Genomic DNA, 21,234 nt, shown 5'->3' on the forward strand with positions numbered 1-21,234 from the left:
GTTAGAAGATTCAATTTCAGCCATTCAGCCACCCTACTCATACCCTCCTCTGAATTTTGACGTACATCCCACCAATCAGAACCAGTAAAAACGATAGCCGTATCATCAGCATATGTGAAAATATTTCCATTTTTAAGTGACATGTTACACAGGTCATTTATGTAGATGAGGAAAAGTGTGGGACCTAGCACACTACCTTGAGGTACACCGTAGGTAACTTCTGTGCTTTCACTGATAACGCAGCCACCAATTTTCACTCTTTGAGTACGTCCAGAAAGATAATCCCTGAATAAAGCTAGTTGCGTTCCCCTAATACCATTTTTTTCTAATTTATACAAAAGGATAGGAATTGATACAGTGTCAAATGCCTTTTTTAGGTCTATAAAACAAGATATACATTTAGTACCATTGTCTATGTTATTAATAACTGTTGAGGTGAGCGATTCAACCGCATCTTCCGTTGATATTCCGTTTCTGAAGCCAAATTGAGACTTTGATAATATGTTATATTTATCAAGATAATTAATAAGTCTGAAATTTAATAATTTTTCAAAAATTTTTGCTAAGACTGAAATAACCGAGATTGGTCTGTAATTATTGACGTCATCACCATCCCCACCCTTGTGCACAGGTGTTACAACGGATATTTTAAGAATAGTTGGGAATCTGCCCGTCTCAAAGGATATATTAACTAGGTGGATGATGATAGGTGATATATCATTATATATGAACTGAAAGAATCTTGTCGATATATTGTCCCATCCAGGAGCACAGTCAGGCTTTAAGTTACTAACAATAGTTTCAATTTCTGTTAAGTCCGCTTTCATCAAAGCAAAAGATTGAGGTTGACCAGGTAAGGATTTAAGATAATGATTAATATGATCTGTACTAGTAGTTGATTGGATATCTCTGGCTAAGTTTTTACCAATATTTGTAAAAAAGTCATTTATGAAATTTGCTGAATCACGAGGGGTCGGTCTCATATTGGATAGTTCTGTGTTGGAGCTACTGTATTTGTTAGTATGTGTTATAATTTTTATATTTTTCCAAAGCAATTTACTATTTTTGACCGTATCAGTTATTAAGTTCCTCTCGTATTTTCTTTTAGTTTTTTTAATTAAGTTATTTAGAAAATTTCTATACCTTGAAAATGTAACTTTTTTAGTGATATTTTCAGGATCATTTTTATAGTGTTTCTGTAGTTTGTTTCTATTATGAATACACCTTAAGATACCTTTAGTCATCCACGGTTTTACTGTGCGTTGATTTTTAGCAATATTTATAGTAGAAGTGTTAGCTTTAATAGATTCAATTATAGTATGAATTAGGGTATCAGTAATAAGATTAGGGTCCGAGCAAAGTAATAAATTTGATAAATTTTTATTTTGTAAATATTTTCGCGCGTTTTCAAAATTGATTTTAGTTAATGATTTTTGTGCAGTTAAGTTATTTTTTATTTTGGAGATGGACAAAATTGTTGTTTTGTGGTCTGTAATTGATGTATTAAGTATTGCTATAAAAGCAGAATGTTTTTTCTGGTTAGTTTTAAGCATAAAATGATCAATACAACTTTTTTCTCTAGTGGGTAGGATATGACCCGGTAATATACCATGAGTTGAGAGCATATTGAGGTAGGACATCCTATTATTTATGACATGTAGGCATTCATTCGGTTTGGGTAGGAGATTTATGTTTATGTCTCCTGCAATAACAATGTTATTAGAAGATTTGATCTTAGTTAAATGATGACTTAAAGAGTTAATAAAATTCTCAGGATTTGAAAATGATGGGGAGCGATAAATTCCCAGTATTATTTTATTTTGTATATCAATCTGTAGACATGATGCATTATTAAGTTTTACTTCAGTTATTTTGGGTTTTAATGAAGATTTTGCATAGATGACGACACCATCGTTCTGATTTATACATGCTGTAGAAGATTTAGAAATATAATTATTTAATTGGGGTATGGGTTTATTCGAAGCAAGGCGGCATTCAGTGAGGATTATTACGTCAGAATCGAAGGAAAGTGAAGATAAGTTTAACATAAAATCATCAAAATTGCAATAGATGCTACAGATATTTTGCGCAACTACAGTAAGATCAGTTTTATTGACTTTGCAGTGTTTTTCCAAATCTGTTAAATCGCATGAGATTGTGTTTGCAAATACTAAATTGTCCATATCTGTAATAGTTTGAGCTATATGATTGTTGCCCAGTGTTTGTTCACCCATAATTATAAGTAGGTGGTCTGAGTATTTTCAAATGATAGTGGTTAATTTGGAACAGTGTATACATCAAGAAGTAATAATTAGTAGGTAAGTCCATAGCTGCATAAAACAGGTTATAGATGTTACTTAGTACAAATATATAATAGAAAGTTATACTATAGTATTTATACATATGATACAAGGATATGCAATTATATAAATATATATTTGAAACATACATAGGATAATACATCATATATGTGTACACATAGCGATTCAATCTATTGTTTAAGTTATCAAACAACATAGGCAAAATGAGAAATATTTTTCCAACATTAATTTTCAAACTGTGTTTTATTATTTTAGGTAAAATAAGTATAATAAAGTCAGACATATCTGTCACAAAACCTATACTTCCATTAGAATTCAAGTTCTGTAGGTAATAATTCTGTGTACATATGTTTTCAAACTGGCATAAACGGTTGAAGTAACAAGTACAACATATGCAAGGAACAACGGAACACAACAAGAAGGCACACATAAAAATCAATACACATAGTCAATCATTATTTAGTAGGTTTTGGATTTGCTGTTCATATTTTATCGAAATTACAGGTGAATGTTCATCTTTTCGAATATACACTTTGCCATAGGCAGTCCAGCAAAACTTATATGACTTTGATTTTGCAAGGTCACGTGAAAGAAAATAAAGACGCGCCGCTTTAGCCGTCAGCTGCTCACAAATAAAAATCGGTATATCTTCATCCGTGTGGAATCCCACATGTTTCGCAGATAGTTTTGTCTTTTGTTTTAAGTTAAATGCTTTACATGACCTTAGTAAATCGTTCTTAATAAGCGTCGAGGTGGTTTCTACAATAATTGGTGAATTTTTGGTTTTGCTATTTTTACTTCGCACTCTGTAAATGTCACGAATATACGATTTATTTATCGTGGAGCCCACTGTGTTCGACAGGTTAACTACCATATTTACCAAATCATCCTTTGATTCATTCGGCTTATTGGGAACGTTTTTCATCTCGAAGTTAGCCTTCCTGCCGTCCTGCTGCATACCCTCCAGTCTATCCTCCAGCATTGCAATATATGTTTGATCTTCTTTTCTTTTCTTTTCTAAAGTTTCAATTTTCATTTTAAATTCTTCATTTTGTTCGGACAAAAACGAGATTAAGGTCTCAATATTGGAAGTTGATTTCTGAATTTCCTGTAGTGAATCCGAATGTTTTCTAAATTCCTTCTTTTGGGTGTCGAGCAAGGTAGCGTACATATTTAGCATTTCTTCTCTGAATGCAGACAAATCGCAATTGGCATCATCTTCTCTCCTTCTCTTTGATCTCGTCATAACATAATTATTATTTGGTGGTGTGTTTGATATAGATTCGCCTTGAAGTCCTATTCGGTCCACATCTGTGTCAGATAGTGATTTGTTTAAATTGGTATCCATTCTTTTTGCCATAACAATAAATTTAATTGACAGTGACAAATATAAACACAAGTGACACTGACAGATGACGTAGCAGTGCACCGAACCCTCAGAGACCGAACCGCGCGGAATCTTGTATGCGCTGAGTGAATAGTAGCGAACGAAGCGACTCGTCGCGTCGCGCAGAGGGAGACGAAAAATAGCAACTGTCTCTTATCGCAGGGAAGGTGAAGTAGGTCCCCGCGCAGCCACAATAGCACACAGTACACCGCGAGCAAATGAATGGAGTAATTTAATATTTACCGCTATTACGGGAGATTCGCACTTAACACACAAAGAATAGTAGATAAAATCGTCTGTACTTTAAGAGATTAAAACTCAAATTAACAGCAACACGTCTGCTCACAACCACAGTCACGGACGAAGAGGATCTATTCTAAAAGCGGTTGTTAGTTTGTATGTTTGAGAGGGGTAATAGCCAAAGATACCAAACTAAATAAAAAAAAATATTCCACCATTAGCTATAAATCAATTTCGGATGAAGTAGCTTTCAAAACATATGTTTATAAATTAGTTAGGTATTATATATAAATTAGTTTTCAGATGTATAATGTAGTAACAAACTAAAGCATACCGAAGCGGTATTTTTGTTATTACGACCACATATCACGGAAATATCTACTTGATTGCCATTATGTTATAGTTTATTGCTATTTGCCACCTAAAATCCCTTTTCCTTGCCGATGCCGATAATGGGCGCCGAGCCTAAGGTATCTGTCATCCTGGAAAAAAGGAATGTTCCCGAGGGGTTGTTTATGAAAGACAATGTGCAGAGTTAAACCACAGGAAAAGCAATTTAATAATTTAGCGTCTTTGTTGCTAAGACAGCGTAGTGAACACTTATAGGATTTCCTTTCTCCAGGAAAAATACTGTTTTATTAGGGTTTGCTATAAACAACAATGTGCGTGTGAGCGAATCCACGGGCAACAGCTGGCAGGTAATAAAAGTATTTGTGCGATAACGAACGACGGAAATATTTTTTTCTTTATTTCAAAGTTCAAGACCGCATGTCATTATGATTCATCGTATCACTCATCTGCATGTAGAAGTTTTAGTGCACGGTAAATAATAGCTTTTATGTAGATACAACACAACTGTTTTAAACTTTGAAATTTAAATATCAAACCTTATGATTAAAATCTTCTAAAAATTGCAGTTTAGGCAAAATATTACATGTGTTCGCATAAACATAGTATTTAAAATAAAATATTATCTACCATGCCAATTTTATGTCTATTTAACCGCTGTACAAAATACACAAATATTCATATCATATACATATATAAAATTGTCGTGTCACTATGTCTGTTCCCGTACTCCTCCGAAACAGCTTAACCGATTCTCATGAAATTTTGTGAGCATATTGAGTCTGGGAATGGGCCAACATCTCTTTTCCATACCCTTTAGTGATAAGGGTTGTCCATTCTTAATTTTCTTTTTACATAGAAATTACTTATATATTATTTTTATGGCAAAACAACGTTTGCCGGGACAGCTAGTAATTAATTTAATTTAATTTAAAAAATAAATAAAATTAAATTGCTTCATTCATTTGTGAGCTATGATTTCACAGATAGTCAGACAGACACGTCAAATTAAAAACCCCTCTTTTTCCGTCGGGGGTTTAAAACGATGTTGAAAATATGGGACATTCGATGTTAAGATTTTAGGATGTCGTGATGAAATTGATTGTCGTGAGAAATCGCACCGGCAACTTAAGTACAACGTTTGGACAATGTATAGTCATCAATATATAAGAGGCTAATGATGTCGTTACTTTATTAGGATAGATTGCAATGTTCATAACAACGCAATTATTACCGGAAATAAAACAAAAGCATTACATTTGTTAATTTTTATTAAAAATAGTTCTTAAGACTAGATTAGGTAGGTAATAAAAAATATAAACCGTTTAACAGTCAACCCATTGGTAAATACATATAACCAATACTCAGTTATAATAAGCACATTTTTGTTACTTATAAAATTTCATCAATATGATTAAAACTAATTTTTAAAGTCTTTTCAAAAGACTCTGTATACCCTGTAAGGGCTAGAATTGATTATATGTTATGGCTTAAAATAATTTTGAGTGAAATGCTTAACAAAATGCATATTATCATCTAAAAGTGAAGTTGATAATTAACCTCATTGCATTTATTGTCCATGGGAACAGTTATTTAAATTTAAATTATTAATATATATAATAACAGCAATTGCACATATTATTCTAGGTGTAGGTCTCATACATAGTTCCAATTAAAATTAATTACTTTCGTACTACCTAATGTTAACTCTTACAACTTATACAACTTACAAACACAGTGTTCCTTTATCTTTCGCTTGATTTTCCGGAAGCTTATTAAAAACTCTAAATTTAAACTTACATTATAATAATGAAAAAAATATATATACATTAAAGTTAATGTGAACATAAAATAACAGTGTATGAGCAGTATTTGCTTTATATGCCTAAAAACAGTATTTCGCTTTAAATTGAGATCGGGACTATTAACAGTGTATTGTATATACTCGTAATAGAATAAAATATGGTTAACAAGATTATTCCTAGCTATTATATTATACACACTTCATTTCCTCTCACGAGTATAGCTCTTTAAATTATATATAACTTTTATTTACAATACAAGCGGAACAGTCTACACCTTGTGATTCTGTACAATCAACAATTTGGAAGTAAATGCTAAGGGTTGGTAAAAATAGTCCCAGTGTCCGAATTTTAATTTTAGCTAACATCCTACTATTTGTGACCAAGTCACAGAAAAATTGCTTCACCCTGTCTTTTCTGCTTTCCTCTTCCTCTTCTGCAGCTTTCCCTTTACGTCGTTTCTCTTTTCTTCTTAGAAGATTTGTCCTCATGCTTCCTTGCCTTCTCTTCTTGAGATTGTGGGGCTCGAGCTAGCTCGGGTTCTTATTTAGGAGATGGTCTATGCTTATGTGGTTTTGGTGGAGGATTCTAAAATGTTTCTGTTGGAACATGGATTTCCATTCGTTCAATCACTGCAACTGGTTTTAGATTCACCTCCTCACGCTTATTATTTTTTTCTTAACTGGACTTTATTAGTAGTAACAGCTGTTGCACTGTGGAGCGATCCAATGAACACAAGTCGATGTTCAATGTGTCAGTAGTAACTTGATACCGTCTAGTTTCTGCTATCAAATTGACCACTCGTTCAAGTTCTTCATTATTTTCGATGTTCATGATCTGTTCTTGCAGGTCACGCAGCTGCTCCATGTACTCAGGAGACAGATCCCCAGGTTCAGCATTCTCACCGAGGCTACTGAAAACATCATTTTCTTGGACATTGGTCTCCACTAATGCAGAACCACTACTTTTTCTTTTCTTACTAGAGCCTACTAGTAGCATAATCTGCTGCACTGTGGAGCGATCCAACGAACACAAGTCGAAGTCTAATGTGTCAGTAGTAACTTCATACCGTATACTTTTTGCTATCAAATTGACCACTTGTTCAAGCTCTTCGTTATTATCAATGGTCATGATCTGCTCTTGCAGATCACGCAGCTGCCCCACGTACCCAGGAGACATATCCCCAGGCTCAGCATTCTCACCGAGGCTACTGAAAACACCATTCTCTTGGACTTTGGTCTCTACAAATGCAGAACCACTACTTTTTCTTTCTTTACTAGAGCCTAGAACTAGTAGTAACAGCTGTTGCACTGTGGAGCGATCCAACAAACACAAGTCGACGTCTAATGTGTCAGAAGTAACTTCATACCGTTTAGTTTCTGCTATCAAATTGACCACTCGTTCAAGTTCTTCATTATTATCGATGGTCATGATCCGCTCTTGCAGGTCTCGCAGCTGCTCCATGTACTCAGGAGTCAGATTCCCAGGCTCAGCATCCTCACAGAGGGTACTGGTAACACCATGCAGCACTGTGAAGCGATCCAACACGGCCAAGTCACAGCAAAATGACTCACTGGTTTCAGAACCACTATTCGTATTATGTGGAGCATCTGTGTCTATTTTAGCCATTTTTCTGCTTTCCTCTTCCTCGTCTGCAGCTTTCCTTTTACTTCCTTTGTTTTCTTTCTTAGAAAACTTAAAGCTGGATGCACTACTTGGTCGAGGTTGGCTTGGAGGGGGGCTGGGCGGTTTTCTCACTGGACTGACACATCTTTTTTTCGCCGGCTCCGGCGAAGATGGCCTGTCACTACTCTTTTTATTGGATTTTTCATTTGTTGGTCCACGTTTTCCGCTTAGACTTTTGATTTTTTCTGGTTTGGCATCTTTATAGTCAGATTTTGATATTTCTTTCTTATCGAGTTTGGCCACTGTAGCCGTATTTTTCTTTGGCTTTTCTTTATCTTGTTTTACCTTTATTTTTTCTGATCTAGCTTTGTAGCCATGTCTTGACGTTTTATCAGAAATTGAAGATTTTTTCTTAACAATTTTCAATGTGGCCGTATTTTTAACTGGCTTGGGTTTCTCTTTTTCTTCCTTTGTCTTAAATTTTTCCGATTTACCTTTTTTGTAATTTTCATTTTTTAACTTTTTATCAGAATTTGAACATTCTTTTTTTCTCGGTTCGGCTACTATAGCCGCATTTTTCACTACATTTTCGTGATCTGAGGAGACTTTAGGAGATATTAGGATAGGTGTTCCAAATAAAGCCTCAAAACTATATATTTTCTGAGTTATCTCCTTCTGTTGTTGAGCCTTTTGTTCTTTAACATTATTCAATTGCATTTTAGGTTTCTCTTTTTCTTCCTTTGTCTTTAATTTTTCCGATTTACCTTTTTTGTAATTTTCATTTTTTAACTTTTTATCAGAATTTGAACATTCTTTTTTTCTCGGTTCGGCTACTATAGCCGCATTTTTCACTACATTTTCGTGATCTGAGGAGACTTTAGGAGATATTAGGATAGGTGTTCCAAATAAAGCCTCAAAACTAGATATTTTCTGAGTTATCTCCTTCTGTTGTTGAGCCTTTTGTTCTTTAACATTATTCAATTGCATTTTAGGTTTACTGACCGTTCGGGGCTTATTATCTCTGATTTTATCTATACATTTATTCTCCTGGTCTGGGTTTAAGTAGAAGGAGTTATTAGGTACATACATTCCACCTCCTTTCAACAATTTGTTTTTGAATTCATTATTTGGGTTTTGGAATACATATCTGTCTTTGAGAACTCCACTATTGTCCAGAGTCAGGTCATACATAAATGATATCTTCTTGGGTGTTTGTTTATTCTTCAGAAAAATATCAATGGGAATTACGAACCCACCATAACCGGACTCCTTGAGAGAGAATGGTGGTTGTTTGACAACTGAAAAATAAAAATGAAATAGTTAAGAAATAAATTTCGAATAAGCTTAAAACAAAACGATGCAAGTATAAAATTCATGAACTTAAAATTTTCATTGACAGATTCAGATAATTAGATCAACGCTTCGAAAGTTATCGCGATACAAACATACATACACACGTATTTAAAAAAATATATTTTGGTCCAAAATTGATTGAAGAATAATTATAAATGCGAAAGTTTAAAATGAAAAGATTTTGATGAAATTAGGTACACAGGTAGAATATAATCTAGAATAAAATGATAAGTACTTTTTATTCCGAAGTGCCCACGGGAGTGAAGACCCAGGGCGCAGCTAGTGAAAGGTAAAGTTAAAAAAATAAAATAAAATAATCTTACCTCTTTTAGGCTTATGAAAAGAACTGTGAAGGTTGAACACAACTTTTTCCACAAAGTGACTTATATCGGCACCTTCTTGCCCGCGCACGAAAATTTCCCAATCATGGGTGAATCCTTCGGGCGTTTCCTTAGAGCGCAATGTGGGCACATGACCAATTTCAAAATTCACTTTAACTGCATTCTTTGTTGGTCTGAAAATTAAAGAAAAAGCGTCAGTACAAAACGAACAGTGAACAATGTTCAGAAGGAAACTAACATAAGTACGATATTTATAAAAAGGACATTATAAGGGTTAATCAAAAAAAAAAACTGAATTGAAATCGCTTCATCCGTTTGTGATCTTTGATGACAGACAGACACACAGACCGACAGACAAGTCAAATTAATAACGCCCCTCTTTTTCCGTCGGGGGTTAAAAATAGTGAGTAAGTGAAATCGAAAACAATTAAATGAAAAATAAGTACTTACCGGCAAAATGTTACATCTGGTGTAATTTTATTACAACCGTCATTCCTGAACTGCGACATATTCTTTCACAACTTATTATACTTTTTATCTAGTAAAGTTCTATATAGTATAACTTCCACAATCACTATAACCGTGCAATGAAATTATGTCGAGCGCCGTACAGAGAATCGTTCGTATCACTTCACGTAGCAAGCTTCAACTCGAGAATGAGTGCGACTCTGTGCGACAGACCCGATTTCAGTGTTACCAACACTCAAAAATATTTATCCCTACACCTGAGTCAAAACACCCTAAAATAGCCTTCCCAAGAAATATATTTAATAAAAATAATATAAATTTGAAATAAAAGTAATATTAATTAATTTTCTTTATTTATTAATTATCTAAAACGTTATACATTATATCAATTTCTTCTGAAGAGTCCACATTTTTAAAATCATGTATACCTATTGACATTATAAAAATTTAACATTTTTGAAGATGTATTAAATATAGAGCATGATCCACCATTCCGTTAGGAAGCAATACTGCCGATACTAGAAAATAACACTAGACTAGATGCCCACCAGTACGAGTCTAGTCATACGTCGGTAAAAAAAATTTAATGATTGAATAGTTCTATTATATTCAGAAATACAGAATTAGATATTTAGAAAAACTAAGAATACCCCTAAACATATAAAATCCCTAAAAAAATCCCATCCTACTCATTTACCCCTAAATTTGGGGGAAAACCCCTAAGTTGGCAACCGTGCCCGATGTGCGTGGACTCGATCGATTCGTCGATCGATTGTCTTATCTACTCACTCTGCCTATACCTGTTTCATCTGCGGTAAACATTAAAGATTGAAAAATGTAATGTTAAGCCATTCCTAGCCCTGTCATAAATATTTTCCATGGAATGATTTAAAGTTTTATAGTTGAAAATACAGTTGGTCGTCTTTTACTCGTAAACTTATTAAGCCAACATAGGTGTGACAGGTTTTCTTATAATTTAGTGCTATTCTTTTTTGTATTGGTGCCGGGAACCACACGGCATTTTATTGAACTAGAAATTACTTAAAAGTTATTTATATGGCAAAACAACGTTTGCCGGAATAGCTAGTAGGTATTATATAGAACTTACGCGTGGTCTTCTCGAAACCACCCTTAATCTTCTTTTTCTATACTCCATACTATTAGTAATTTATGAATTAAGGCGAAATATACAATACTTTCACATTTTATTATTAATTGGGACGGGATTTTAAATTGAGTTACACAAGAAATAGTGTGATATATTATCCTTGTGCAGGTCGAGCGACTTGCAATTTAGGGTTCAGTAGCTTGCTACAAGAGTATAATAACACTGATTTTGGATTTAAACTTTGATAAGTTATCGGTAATACTAGTTCTAAATATTTAATTTTCCATGAATAATTAAAGTTTTATAGTAGAAAATGTAGTTATTAGGTAGTCTTTAAGGTACTCGTAAACTAATTTAGCCAACCTTTTTTTCTTGGTGTGATAGGGTTTTTTTTTAATTAGTTAATATGTGTTACTTTGTGTTTGAATCTCTTGCAACAACCATTCCATTAGTATGAGTCATTCCACTACCGGAAATTAGCTATTTAAAATCTATATAAATTAGAATTGTATCCAATTTTGAAAATAAATCATTCTATTCTAAAAGCGGTTGTTAGTTTGTATGTTTGAGAGGGGTAATAGCCAAAGATACCAAACTAAATAAAAAAAAATATTCCACCATTAGCTATAAATCAATTTCGGATGAAGTAGCTTTCAAAACATATGTTTATAAATTAGTTAGGTATTATATATAAATTAGTTTTCAGATGTATAATGTAGTAACAAACTAAAGCATACCGAAGCGGTATTTTTGTTATTACGACCACATATCACGGAAATATCTACTTGATTGCCATTATGTTATAGTTTATTGCTATTTGCCACCTAAAATCCCTTTTCCTTGCCGATGCCGATAATGGGCGCCGAGCCTAAGGTATCTGTCATCCTGGAAAAAAGGAATGTTCCCGAGGGGTTGTTTATGAAAGACAATGTGCAGAGTTAAACCACAGGAAAAGCAATTTAATAATTTAGCGTCTTTGTTGCTAAGACAGCGTAGTGAACACTTATAGGATTTCCTTTCTCCAGGAAAAATACTGTTTTATTAGGGTTTGCTATAAACAACAATGTGCGTGTGAGCGAATCCACGGGCAACAGCTGGCAGGTAATAAAAGTATTTGTGCGATAACGAACGACGGAAATATTTTTTTCTTTATTTCAAAGTTCAAGACCGCATGTCATTATGATTCATCGTATCACTCATCTGCATGTAGAAGTTTTAGTGCACGGTAAATAATAGCTTTTATGTAGATACAACACAACTGTTTTAAACTTTGAAATTTAAATATCAAACCTTATGATTAAAATCTTCTAAAAATTGCAGTTTAGGCAAAATATTACATGTGTTCGCATAAACATAGTATTTAAAATAAAATATTATCTACCATGCCAATTTTATGTCTATTTAACCGCTGTACAAAATACACAAATATTCATATCATATACATATATAAAATTGTCGTGTCACTATGTCTGTTCCCGTACTCCTCCGAAACAGCTTAACCGATTCTCATGAAATTTTGTGAGCATATTGAGTCTGGGAATGGGCCAACATCTCTTTTCCATACCCTTTAGTGATAAGGGTTGTCCATTCTTAATTTTCTTTTTACATAGAAATTACTTATATATTATTTTTATGGCAAAACAACGTTTGCCGGGACAGCTAGTAATTAATTTAATTTAATTTAAAAAATAAATAAAATTAAATTGCTTCATTCATTTGTGAGCTATGATTTCACAGATAGTCAGACAGACACGTCAAATTAAAAACCCCTCTTTTTCCGTCGGGGGTTTAAAACGATGTTGAAAATATGGGACATTCGATGTTAAGATTTTAGGATGTCGTGATGAAATTGATTGTCGTGAGAAATCGCACCGGCAACTTAAGTACAACGTTTGGACAATGTATAGTCATCAATATATAAGAGGCTAATGATGTCGTTACTTTATTAGGATAGATTGCAATGTTCATAACAACGCAATTATTACCGGAAATAAAACAAAAGCATTACATTTGTTAATTTTTATTAAAAATAGTTCTTAAGACTAGATTAGGTAGGTAATAAAAAATATAAACCGTTTAACAGTCAACCCATTGGTAAATACATATAACCAATACTCAGTTATAATAAGCACATTTTTGTTACTTATAAAATTTCATCAATATGATTAAAACTAATTTTTAAAGTCTTTTCAAAAGACTGTCTACCCTGTAAGGGCTAGAATTGATTATATGTTATGGCTTAAAATAATTTTGAGTGAAATGCTTAACAAAATGCATATTATCATCTAAAAGTGAAGTTGAAAATTAACCTCATTGCATTTATTGTCCATGGGAACAGTTATTTAAATTTAAATTATTAATATATATAATAACAGCAATTGCACATATTATTCTAGGTGTAGGTCTCATACATAGTTCCAATTAAAATTAATTACTTTCGTACTACCTAATGTTAACTCTTACAACTTATACAACTTACAAACACAGTGTTCCTTTATCTTTCGCTTGATTTTCCGGAAGCTTATTAAAAACTCTAAATTTAAACTTACATTATAATAATGAAAAAAATATATATACATTAAAGTTAATGTGAACATAAAATAACAGTGTATGAGCAGTATTTGCTTTATATGCCTAAAAACAGTATTTCGCTTTAAATTGAGATCGGGACTATTAACAGTGTATTGTATATACTCGTAATAGAATAAAATATGGTTAACAAGATTATTCCTAGCTATTATATTATACACACTTCATTTCCTCTCACGAGTATAGCTCTTTAAATTATATATAACTTTTATTTACAATACAAGCGGAACAGTCTACACCTTGTGATTCTGTACAATCAACAATTTGGAAGTAAATGCTAAGGGTTGGTAAAAATAGTCCCAGTGTCCGAATTTTAATTTTAGCTAACATCCTACTATTTGTGACCAAGTCACAGAAAAATTGCTTCACCCTGTCTTTTCTGCTTTCCTCTTCCTCTTCTGCAGCTTTCCCTTTACGTCGTTTCTCTTTTCTTCTTAGAAGATTTGTCCTCATGCTTCCTTGCCTTCTCTTCTTGAGATTGTGGGGCTCGAGCTAGCTCGGGTTCTTATTTAGGAGATGGTCTATGCTTATGTGGTTTTGGTGGAGGATTCTAAAATGTTTCTGTTGGAACATGGATTTCCATTCGTTCAATCACTGCAACTGGTTTTAGATTCACCTCCTCACGCTTATTATTTTTTTCTTAACTGGACTTTATTAGTAGTAACAGCTGTTGCACTGTGGAGCGATCCAATGAACACAAGTCGATGTTCAATGTGTCAGTAGTAACTTGATACCGTCTAGTTTCTGCTATCAAATTGACCACTCGTTCAAGTTCTTCATTATTTTCGATGTTCATGATCTGTTCTTGCAGGTCACGCAGCTGCTCCATGTACTCAGGAGACAGATCCCCAGGTTCAGCATTCTCACCGAGGCTACTGAAAACATCATTTTCTTGGACATTGGTCTCCACTAATGCAGAACCACTACTTTTTCTTTTCTTACTAGAGCCTACTAGTAGCATAATCTGCTGCACTGTGGAGCGATCCAACGAACACAAGTCGAAGTCTAATGTGTCAGTAGTAACTTCATACCGTATACTTTTTGCTATCAAATTGACCACTTGTTCAAGCTCTTCGTTATTATCAATGGTCATGATCTGCTCTTGCAGATCACGCAGCTGCCCCACGTACCCAGGAGACATATCCCCAGGCTCAGCATTCTCACCGAGGCTACTGAAAACACCATTCTCTTGGACTTTGGTCTCTACAAATGCAGAACCACTACTTTTTCTTTCTTTACTAGAGCCTAGAACTAGTAGTAACAGCTGTTGCACTGTGGAGCGATCCAACAAACACAAGTCGACGTCTAATGTGTCAGAAGTAACTTCATACCGTTTAGTTTCTGCTATCAAATTGACCACTCGTTCAAGTTCTTCATTATTATCGATGGTCATGATCCGCTCTTGCAGGTCTCGCAGCTGCTCCATGTACTCAGGAGTCAGATTCCCAGGCTCAGCATCCTCACAGAGGGTACTGGTAACACCATGCAGCACTGTGAAGCGATCCAACACGGCCAAGTCACAGCAAAATGACTCACTGGTTTCAGAACCACTATTCGTATTATGTGGAGCATCTGTGTCTATTTTAGCCATTTTTCTGCTTTCCTCTTCCTCGTCTGCAGCTTTCCTTTTACTTCCTTTGTTTTCTTTCTTAGAAAACTTAAAGCTGGATGCACTACTTGGTCGAGGTTGGCTTGGAGGGGGGCTGGGCGGTTTTCTCACTGGACTGACACATCTTTTTTTCGCCGGCTCCGGCGAAGATGGCCTGTCACTACTCTTTTTATTGGATTTTTCATTTGTTGGTCCACGTTTTCCGCTTAGACTTTTGATTTTTTCTGGTTTGGCATCTTTATAGTCAGATTTTGATATTTCTTTCTTATCGAGTTTGGCCACTGTAGCCGTATTTTTCTTTGGCTTTTCTTTATCTTGTTTTACCTTTATTTTTTCTGATCTAGCTTTGTAGCCATGTCTTGACGTTTTATCAGAAATTGAAGATTTTTTCTTAACAATTTTCAATGTGGCCGTATTTTTAACTGGCTTGGGTTTCTCTTTTTCTTCCTTTGTCTTAAATTTTTCCGATTTACCTTTTTTGTAATTTTCATTTTTTAACTTTTTATCAGAATTTGAACATTCTTTTTTTCTCGGTTCGGCTACTATAGCCGCATTTTTCACTACATTTTCGTGATCTGAGGAGACTTTAGGAGATATTAGGATAGGTGTTCCAAATAAAGCCTCAAAACTATATATTTTCTGAGTTATCTCCTTCTGTTGTTGAGCCTTTTGTTCTTTAACATTATTCAATTGCATTTTAGGTTTCTCTTTTTCTTCCTTTGTCTTTAATTTTTCCGATTTACCTTTTTTGTAATTTTCATTTTTTAACTTTTTATCAGAATTTGAACATTCTTTTTTTCTCGGTTCGGCTACTATAGCCGCATTTTTCACTACATTTTCGTGATCTGAGGAGACTTTAGGAGATATTAGGATAGGTGTTCCAAATAAAGCCTCAAAACTAGATATTTTCTGAGTTATCTCCTTCTGTTGTTGAGCCTTTTGTTCTTTAACATTATTCAATTGCATTTTAGGTTTACTGACCGTTCGGGGCTTATTATCTCTGATTTTATCTATACATTTATTCTCCTGGTCTGGGTTTAAGTAGAAGGAGTTATTAGGTACATACATTCCACCTCCTTTCAACAATTTGTTTTTGAATTCATTATTTGGGTTTTGGAATACATATCTGTCTTTGAGAACTCCACTATTGTCCAGAGTCAGGTCATACATAAATGATATCTTCTTGGGTGTTTGTTTATTCTTCAGAAAAATATCAATGGGAATTACGAACCCACCATAACCGGACTCCTTGAGAGAGAATGGTGGTTGTTTGACAACTGAAAAATAAAAATGAAATAGTTAAGAAATAAATTTCGAATAAGCTTAAAACAAAACGATGCAAGTATAAAATTCATGAACTTAAAATTTTCATTGACAGATTCAGATAATTAGATCAACGCTTCGAAAGTTATCGCGATACAAACATACATACACACGTATTTAAAAAAATATATTTTGGTCCAAAATTGATTGAAGAATAATTATAAATGCGAAAGTTTAAAATGAAAAGATTTTGATGAAATTAGGTACACAGGTAGAATATAATCTAGAATAAAATGATAAGTACTTTTTATTCCGAAGTGCCCACGGGAGTGAAGACCCAGGGCGCAGCTAGTGAAAGGTAAAGTTAAAAAAATAAAATAAAATAATCTTACCTCTTTTAGGCTTATGAAAAGAACTGTGAAGGTTGAACACAACTTTTTCCACAAAGTGACTTATATCGGCACCTTCTTGCCCGCGCACGAAAATTTCCCAATCATGGGTGAATCCTTCGGGCGTTTCCTTAGAGCGCAATGTGGGCACATGACCAATTTCAAAATTCACTTTAACTGCATTCTTTGTTGGTCTGAAAATTAAAGAAAAAGCGTCAGTACAAAACGAACAGTGAACAATGTTCAGAAGGAAACTAACATAAGTACGATATTTATAAAAAGGACATTATAAGGGTTAATCAAAAAAAAAAACTGAATTGAAATCGCTTCATCCGTTTGTGATCTTTGATGACAGACAGACACACAGACCGACAGACAAGTCAAATTAATAACGCCCCTCTTTTTCCGTCGGGGGTTAAAAATAGTGAGTAAGTGAAATCGAAAACAATTAAATGAAAAATAAGTACTTACCGGCAAAATGTTACATCTGGTGTAATTTTATTACAACCGTCATTCCTGAACTGCGACATATTCTTTCACAACTTATTATACTTTTTATCTAGTAAAGTTCTATATAGTATAACTTCCACAATCACTATAACCGTGCAATGAAATTATGTCGAGCGCCGTACAGAGAATCGTTCGTATCACTTCACGTAGCAAGCTTCAACTCGAGAATGAGTGCGACTCTGTGCGACAGACCCGATTTCAGTGTTACCAACACTCAAAAATATTTATCCCTACACCTGAGTCAAAACACCCTAAAATAGCCTTCCCAAGAAATATATTTAATAAAAATAATATAAATTTGAAATAAAAGTAATATTAATTAATTTTCTTTATTTATTAATTATCTAAAACGTTATACATTATATCAATTTCTTCTGAAGAGTCCACATTTTTAAAATCATGTATACCTATTGACATTATAAAAATTTAACATTTTTGAAGATGTATTAAATATAGAGCATGATCCACCATTCCGTTAGGAAGCAATACTGCCGATACTAGAAAATAACACTAGACTAGATGCCCACCAGTACGAGTCTAGTCATACGTCAGTAAAAAAAATTTAATGATTGAATAGTTCTATTATATTCAGAAATACAGAATTAGATATTTAGAAAAACTAAGAATACCCCTAAACATATAAAATCCCTAAAAAAATCCCATCCTACTCATTTACCCCTAAATTTGGGGGAAAACCCCTAAGTTGGCAACCGTGCCCGATGTGCGTGGACTCGATCGATTCGTCGATCGATTGTCTTATCTACTCACTCTGCCTATACCTGTTTCATCTGCGGTAAACATTAAAGATTGAAAAATGTAATGTTAAGCCATTCCTAGCCCTGTCATAAATATTTTCCATGGAATGATTTAAAGTTTTATAGTTGAAAATACAGTTGGTCGTCTTTTACTCGTAAACTTATTAAGCCAACATAGGTGTGACAGGTTTTCTTATAATTTAGTGCTATTCTTTTTTGTATTGGTGCCGGGAACCACACGGCATTTTATTGAACTAGAAATTACTTAAAAGTTATTTATATGGCAAAACAACGTTTGCCGGAATAGCTAGTAGGTATTATATAGAACTTACGCGTGGTCTTCTCGAAACCACCCTTAATCTTCTTTTTCTATACTCCATACTATTAGTAATTTATGAATTAAGGCGAAATATACAATACTTTCACATTTTATTATTAATTGGGACGGGATTTTAAATTGAGTTACACAAGAAATAGTGTGATATATTATCCTTGTGCAGGTCGAGCGACTTGCAATTTAGGGTTCAGTAGCTTGCTACAAGAGTATAATAACACTGATTTTGGATTTAAACTTTGATAAGTTATCGGTAATACTAGTTCTAAATATTTAATTTTCCATGAATAATTAAAGTTTTATAGTAGAAAATGTAGTTATTAGGTAGTCTTTAAGGTACTCGTAAACTAATTTAGCCAACCTTTTTTTCTTGGTGTGATAGGGTTTTTTTTTAATTAGTTAATATGTGTTACTTTGTGTTTGAATCTCTTGCAACAACCATTCCATTAGTATGAGTCATTCCACTACCGGAAATTAGCTATTTAAAATCTATATAAATTAGAATTGTATCCAATTTTGAAAATAAATCATTCTATTCTAAAAGCGGTTGTTAGTTTGTATGTTTGAGAGGGGTAATAGCCAAAGATACCAAACTAAATAAAAAAAAATATTCCACCATTAGCTATAAATCAATTTCGGATGAAGTAGCTTTCAAAACATATGTTTATAAATTAGTTAGGTATTATATATAAATTAGTTTTCAGATGTATAATGTAGTAACAAACTAAAGCATACCGAAGCGGTATTTTTGTTATTACGACCACATATCACGGAAATATCTACTTGATTGCCATTATGTTATAGTTTATTGCTATTTGCCACCTAAAATCCCTTTTCCTTGCCGATGCCGATAATGGGCGCCGAGCCTAAGGTATCTGTCATCCTGGAAAAAAGGAATGTTCCCGAGGGGTTGTTTATGAAAGACAATGTGCAGAGTTAAACCACAGGAAAAGCAATTTAATAATTTAGCGTCTTTGTTGCTAAGACAGCGTAGTGAACACTTATAGGATTTCCTTTCTCCAGGAAAAATACTGTTTTATTAGGGTTTGCTATAAACAACAATGTGCGTGTGAGCGAATCCACGGGCAACAGCTGGCAGGTAATAAAAGTATTTGTGCGATAACGAACGACGGAAATATTTTTTTCTTTATTTCAAAGTTCAAGACCGCATGTCATTATGATTCATCGTATCACTCATCTGCATGTAGAAGTTTTAGTGCACGGTAAATAATAGCTTTTATGTAGATACAACACAACTGTTTTAAACTTTGAAATTTAAATATCAAACCTTATGATTAAAATCTTCTAAAAATTGCAGTTTAGGCAAAATATTACATGTGTTCGCATAAACATAGTATTTAAAATAAAATATTATCTACCATGCCAATTTTATGTCTATTTAACCGCTGTACAAAATACACAAATATTCATATCATATACATATATAAAATTGTCGTGTCACTATGTCTGTTCCCGTACTCCTCCGAAACAGCTTAACCGATTCTCATGAAATTTTGTGAGCATATTGAGTCTGGGAATGGGCCAACATCTCTTTTCCATACCCTTTAGTGATAAGGGTTGTCCATTCTTAATTTTCTTTTTACATAGAAATTACTTATATATTATTTTTATGGCAAAACAACGTTTGCCGGGACAGCTAGTAATTAATTTAATTTAATTTAAAAAATAAATAAAATTAAATTGCTTCATTCATTTGTGAGCTATGATTTCACAGATAGTCAGACAGACACGTCAAATTAAAAACCCCTCTTTTTCCGTCGGGGGTTTAAAACGATGTTGAAAATATGGGACATTCGATGTTAAGATTTTAGGATGTCGTGATGAAATTGATTGTCGTGAGAAATCGCACCGGCAACTTAAGTACAACGTTTGGACAATGTATAGTCATCAATATATAAGAGGCTAATGATGTCGTTACTTTATTAGGATAGATTGCAATGTTCATAACAACGCAATTATTACCGGAAATAAAACAAAAGCATTACATTTGTTAATTTTTATTAAAAATAGTTCTTAAGACTAGATTAGGTAGGTAATAAAAAATATAAACCGTTTAACAGTCAACCCATTGGTAAATACATATAACCAATACTCAGTTATAATAAGCACATTTTTGTTACTTATAAAATTTCATCAATATGATTAAAACTAATTTTTAAAGTCTTTTCAAAAGACTCTGTATACCCTGTAAGGGCTAGAATTGATTATATGTTATGGCTTAAAATAATTTTGAGTGAAATGCTTAACAAAATGCATATTATCATCTAAAAGTGAAGTTGATAATTAACCTCATTGCATTTATTGTCCATGGGAACAGTTATTTAAATTTAAATTATTAATATATATAATAACAGCAATTGCACATATTATTCTAGGTGTAGGTCTCATACATAGTTCCAATTAAAATTAATTACTTTCGTACTACCTAATGTTAACTCTTACAACTTATACAACTTACAAACACAGTGTTCCTTTATCTTTCGCTTGATTTTCCGGAAGCTTATTAAAAACTCTAAATTTAAACTTACATTATAATAATGAAAAAAATATATATACATTAAAGTTAATGTGAACATAAAATAACAGTGTATGAGCAGTATTTGCTTTATATGCCTAAAAACAGTATTTCGCTTTAAATTGAGATCGGGACTATTAACAGTGTATTGTATATACTCGTAATAGAATAAAATATGGTTAACAAGATTATTCCTAGCTATTATATTATACACACTTCATTTCCTCTCACGAGTATAGCTCTTTAAATTATATA

The 21,234-nt window shown here is 33.4% G+C and overlaps 4 protein-coding genes across 4 annotated transcripts in view; 1 reads left to right on the forward strand and 3 right to left on the reverse strand.

The window, feature by feature from the left end:
* Window positions 1–21,234, reverse strand: part of LOC106136029 (large ribosomal subunit protein bL34m) — a 135,731-nt gene that overhangs the window by 70,283 nt on the left and 44,214 nt on the right. The window lies entirely within an intron of this gene.
* The window catches only part of LOC106136049 (putative RNA-binding protein EEED8.10), an 89,079-nt gene that overhangs the window by 39,318 nt on the left and 28,527 nt on the right, over window positions 1–21,234 (forward strand). The gene's annotated exons all lie outside the window — the stretch shown is intronic.
* LOC132902656 (protein ENL-like) lies at window positions 6,777–9,927 on the reverse strand. Its single transcript, XM_060948614.1, has 4 exons — window positions 9,869–9,927; window positions 9,401–9,591; window positions 8,289–9,022; window positions 6,777–8,198 (listed from the first exon to the last, which is right to left on the reverse strand). The coding sequence occupies exons 1-4, from the start codon at window positions 9,925–9,927 to the stop codon at window positions 6,777–6,779; spliced, it is 2,406 nt and encodes an 801-aa protein (XP_060804597.1).
* Window positions 14,224–17,374, reverse strand: LOC132902657 (protein ENL-like). The gene is made up of 4 exons (XM_060948615.1): window positions 17,316–17,374; window positions 16,848–17,038; window positions 15,736–16,469; window positions 14,224–15,645 (listed from the first exon to the last, which is right to left on the reverse strand). Exons 1-4 carry the CDS (start codon window positions 17,372–17,374, stop codon window positions 14,224–14,226), a joined length of 2,406 nt encoding a protein of 801 aa, XP_060804598.1.

The sequence above is a fragment of the Amyelois transitella genome, chromosome 16 (genome assembly GCF_032362555.1).
Source record: "Amyelois transitella isolate CPQ chromosome 16, ilAmyTran1.1, whole genome shotgun sequence".
In the NCBI taxonomy this organism is placed as follows: domain Eukaryota; kingdom Metazoa; phylum Arthropoda; class Insecta; order Lepidoptera; family Pyralidae; genus Amyelois; species Amyelois transitella.

What these genes read in the sequence shown, in the direction of transcription:
- LOC132902657 (XM_060948615.1), bottom strand. Translation starts at nt 17,374, where the DNA reads ATGTCGCAGTTCAGGAATGACGGTTGTAATAAAATTACACCAGATGTA. An exon ending in CCAGATGTAACATTTTGCCG is followed by an intron (nt 17,039 to 17,315) that starts GTAAGTACTTAT and finishes TTTAATTTTCAG; the next exon opens with ACCAACAAAGAATGCAGTTA. An exon ending in TAGTGAAAAATGCGGCTATA is followed by an intron (nt 15,646 to 15,735) that starts GTAGCCGAACCG and finishes GAAAAATTTAAG; the next exon opens with ACAAAGGAAGAAAAAGAGAA.
- LOC132902656 (XM_060948614.1), bottom strand. Translation starts at nt 9,927, where the DNA reads ATGTCGCAGTTCAGGAATGACGGTTGTAATAAAATTACACCAGATGTA. An exon ending in CCAGATGTAACATTTTGCCG is followed by an intron (nt 9,592 to 9,868) that starts GTAAGTACTTAT and finishes TTTAATTTTCAG; the next exon opens with ACCAACAAAGAATGCAGTTA. An exon ending in TAGTGAAAAATGCGGCTATA is followed by an intron (nt 8,199 to 8,288) that starts GTAGCCGAACCG and finishes GAAAAATTTAAG; the next exon opens with ACAAAGGAAGAAAAAGAGAA.